The sequence below is a fragment of the Salmo trutta genome, chromosome 28 (genome assembly GCF_901001165.1).
Source record: "Salmo trutta chromosome 28, fSalTru1.1, whole genome shotgun sequence".
Lineage (NCBI taxonomy): Eukaryota > Metazoa > Chordata > Actinopteri > Salmoniformes > Salmonidae > Salmo > Salmo trutta.
In genome coordinates, this window is record NC_042984.1 from 14458862 (window position 1) to 14463213 (window position 4352).

Below are 4352 nucleotides of genomic sequence, written 5' to 3' on the forward strand. Positions count from 1 at the left end.
AGAAGAAGAGGGAGGAGAAGAAGAGGAAGAAGAAGACAGGAGGGCTTGTTAGTGCGTCAGATATCCTGAGAGAGTTGGCCCAGTTAAATTTCCCTGCCACAGATGTCAAACGGTCTTGTTTGCAAAGCCTAGTGTTTAAGTGTGGATCTGCTAGGCTTCTCTTCTCCTATCTGGCTGCTCTGCTCTGCTCTACTGGGCTAGAATCACTGATGAAGGTATCTACTGTCTTGGTCTGGGGCACTGTTACAGCTGATGAAAGTATGTACTGTCTGGGTACTGTTACAGCTGCTTTTTCATGCTGCCTTTTTATTTATTGAATATAAATGAGATTATGTGATAACTGTATGCAATAAGAAAGTTACTAGTATTTATTGATGTTATTCGATATGTGAGAATGAATTAATGGCTACTTGTTCAACAGACAATTTTTTTTTGTCAAATTGAATGAATATTATATTGATTACAAATAGTTGTGTCTAAAGTACAGTTTGAGCAATACTTATAATGTATGTTAAAAAATGTAATGATTACATTCTGTCTGTGCAATTTATGTATTAATTAATATGGTTGAAATATGGTTATATTGTCTCTATATTAGGGTCTACCTACAGTACTGGTATCTATATTGTTTGACAAACTACAGACAATACGTTAAGAATTAAAACAATTTTATTCTCTTTGTCTCCTGTGTAAACTTGATTCTGACTTCTAATCATTAAGTTGCTTATTAATTCTTAATTGATAAAAATGTTGATAGACTCCAGCTAACACTTTGCACAGGAATTATAAAAAATTACGAGGCAGTTAGCCAGGGGGTTGCTTTAGAGAAGCTTTCCCCCAACCATTTTTGCCCTTTTGACTCTTTTTAAACTATTTTTTTAACATTCTTGCTCTCAATGCCTCTGCCCTCCACAGAAGCCTACTAGAACCCTGTGTTGCCAGAGCCCTACCCAGAGACAAGAGAAGAGGGTTGAGATGGGTCCTGTTTGTGCTCAGCTCCTCTTCGCTGCCATCTTGTGGTCAATGCCTTACACTGGAGCTGCTGCTGTGCGGATCCTATCCAAATCCAACCGGACCAACCTTCTCCACCTAACTAGACCTGGCTTCGAGTCAGACCCTGACTCTGACTGGAGGAATCTGAATCTTACCAGCATCAGCGTGCCTCATATCCGAAGGAGGCGAGCCATCTCCTCCAGAGAAATGAATTCCTTGTTGGATTATCACAACCGTGTCCGCTCCCAGGTCTTCCCTCAGGCTGCCAATATGGAGATCATGGTGAGGCCCCTGCATCTGCTGAACCTGGGGAGGAAAACAAGGGACTGCTCCTCTGTCACATTCTATGGCTGGGCTTCCTAACACTTAATCAAATCTGAAACATAACTGTGGTGTTCTTGCTCTACACTAGATTTGACATTTTATAATTCAATTTTTTTTATCATTGTTTTATAATGTATATTTATTGAATAAGTCAAATCTCACATAAGTAAGTACAGACAAAATCAAACAATGTGAAAAAGAGTTGCTAGAAATATATGACCAGTGAATATTTGTAAAGCCTTCCTCTTGGCAGAGACAGGGTGAGTGTCGTTAAAAAATAAATAAAACAAATATTATTTGAGAAGTGTTGAACAGCTCCTCTCTCTCTCTCTCTCTCCATGCTTTAGTTGTGGGACGAGCAACTGGCTAAATCAGCAGATTCCTGGGCTTCCCGCTGCATATGGGATCATGGACCCTCACAGACCATGAGGTATATGGGCCAAAACCTGTCCATCAACTCAGGCAGGTACTGTAGAACTACCCCTGTTCTTTCCATGTTTACAACTATAAAACAGCTGTTGCTTATGTGATTGTTGGAGATCTGGTGTGTTTTTGTTCAACAATGACTGCTATAGGAACACTGTCTAACGCTACAGTATATCTGGTCAAATATGAAGTAGGGTGGTATTTTAAGAAACATGAAATGCTGAAAGGTCTTTTTCTTCTCCTAGATACTGGTCAATCATTGAGCTGGTGAGGTCCTGGCAGGATGAGAAAAACTCCTTCTTCTATCCCAACACATGCAGTGGACCAGTTTGTTCCCACTATACACAGGTGTGTGGCTTAGATATTGCACTAAATACGAATGTACAGATGTCGGATTTTAATTTGAGCCAGTTTGCTACAGCAGGAAAATAATCCTGCAGCTACAGGAAATGTGAATTATTATGTGGATTATAATTAATGTACATTTTTGTAGGGGTTGATACATTTTTTGTTAGGGCAAATCAAGTATTACATTTCAAAGTGGAAATTACAATCTTTAGAAGCCTTTTTAAAACTGAAATACGCAACAGAAGAGTGTTCCAATTAAGATCCTACATATTTTTTGTGGTATGTATTATACATGGTCTTCTATTTACAGAAGATCTGTGCTTTGCTGGTATAGTTTATATTTGTATTAGTAAGAAATTGGGTGACTGTGTGTGAGAACTGTCTGTGATTGATCATGTTGACCATGAGAACTACACATTACATCAACAAATTTCAGATGGTCTGGGCCAATACCAATAAGATGGGATGTGCCATCAACAAATGCTCAAACATGAATGTGTACGGGAGCTCCTGGAGGACAGCAGTGTTCCTGGTTTGCAACTACTCTATCAAGTAAGTACACACTTCTCTGTTCATGGCAAGAGCAAGCGATCTTGTTATAATGAACACTTTACAGTATACGCAAATATACGTTTACAGTACATACCCAATATAGATGAACCTCTACAGGATCGGTGGGTCCCCCCGCAGGATGGTTGAGCTAACGTAGGCTAACGTGATTAGCATGAGGTTGTAAGTAACAAGAAGATTTGCCAGGGCATAGACAATACTGATATTGGCAGAAAGTTTAAATTCTTGTTAATCTAACTGCACTGTCCAATTTACAGTAGCTATTACAGTGAAAGAATACCATGCTATTGTTTGAGGAGAGTGCACAGTTATTAACTTGAACATGTATTAATAAAACAATTAGGCGCATTTGGGCAGTCTTGATACAACATTTGTACAGAAATCCAACAGTTCATTGTATCAGTCTAAAACTTTGCACATACACTGCCGCCATCTAGTGGCCAAAATCTAAATTGCACCTGGGTTGGAATAATACATCATGGTCTTCCTCTTGCATTTCAAAGATAATGGTACAAAAAAAACGTTTTTTTCTTTGTATAATCTTTTACCAGATCTAATGTGTTATATTATCCTACATTCATTTAATACATTCCTTTTTCTATTGTATAAGCTAGACTCATCAGAGCCTTATATTTAACTGAATATTCTTTATAATGACAGGAAACAAACAAGCAAACAAGATCAGCAGTTAACCATGCTTTATTTCTCTTCCAGAGGGAACTGGGTTGGAGAGGCTCCCTATAAGAGTGGCAAACCGTGCTCTGCCTGTCCATCCAAATATGGAGGTTCATGTAATAGAAACCAGTGTTCCTTCAGTGGTTCAAAAGCCAAAGCCAAGAAAAGAAAAAGGTATTAGAAAGACATCAGTCATACTTTCCCTGTTATAATGGAAGGCTTTCAAGAGTTCATTGTTTCTGGTCAACTATTCAATTCCATTCATCTCAGCAACAAACAACAACTGCAAGAGAGGGTAAGTGTGAAAGGTGAAGAATTTCTAAACATAAAAAACGAATCAAAGCACAAGACCTGCTTTTTTTCAGCGATTCAATTGTAGTACCACTATTTTTGTGTTTATCATAAACTAATGTTTTATTCATCCACTGGATGTTAGGGAAATAATGTTTTTCCCCCTCGGTCATGATGTTGTGAACTTAAATCTATGTAAACTCTTGGGTTGCAAAGCTCAATTTTCTCGCCATGACACAGAAAGAACCCAGCTACCAAAAACCAGACAGTACTTCTGTTGTATTCAATTTATTATGTCCTTTTTTGAAAATGTTGAGAAGATGAGTGCAATGTACAATATATATATACAAAAGTATGTGGACACCCCTTCAAAACAGTGGATTCTCTATTTCAGCCACACCTATTGCTGACAGGTGTATAAAATCAAGAACAAAGTCATGCAATCTCTCATTGACTTTCAATGTGGCACCATCATAGGATGCCACCTTTCCAACAAGTCAGGTCTTGAAATGTATGCTCTGCTAGATCTGTCCCGGTCAACTGTAAGTGTTGTTATTGTGAAGTGGAAACGTCTAGGAGCAACAACAGTGAAGTTGTAGGCCACACAAGCTCACAGAATGGGACCGCCGAGTGCTGAAGTGCGTATCGCGTTTAAATCGTAAAAATTGTCTGTCCTCGGTTGCAACACTCACTACCATGTTCCAAACTGCCTCTAGAAGCAACGT

The 4352-nt window shown here is 38.7% G+C and overlaps 1 protein-coding gene across 1 annotated transcript; it reads left to right on the plus strand.

Moving 5' to 3' along the window:
- The first annotated feature begins 855 nt into the window (after window positions 1-855).
- On the plus strand, window positions 856-3726 carry LOC115165571 (peptidase inhibitor R3HDML-like). Its single transcript, XM_029718770.1, has 5 exons — window positions 856-1275; window positions 1665-1783; window positions 1989-2091; window positions 2528-2643; window positions 3376-3726. Exons 1-5 carry the CDS (start codon window positions 976-978, stop codon window positions 3515-3517), a joined length of 780 nt encoding a protein of 259 aa, XP_029574630.1. The 5' UTR covers window positions 856-975; the 3' UTR covers window positions 3518-3726.
- Window positions 3727-4352: the final 626 nt, after the last annotated feature.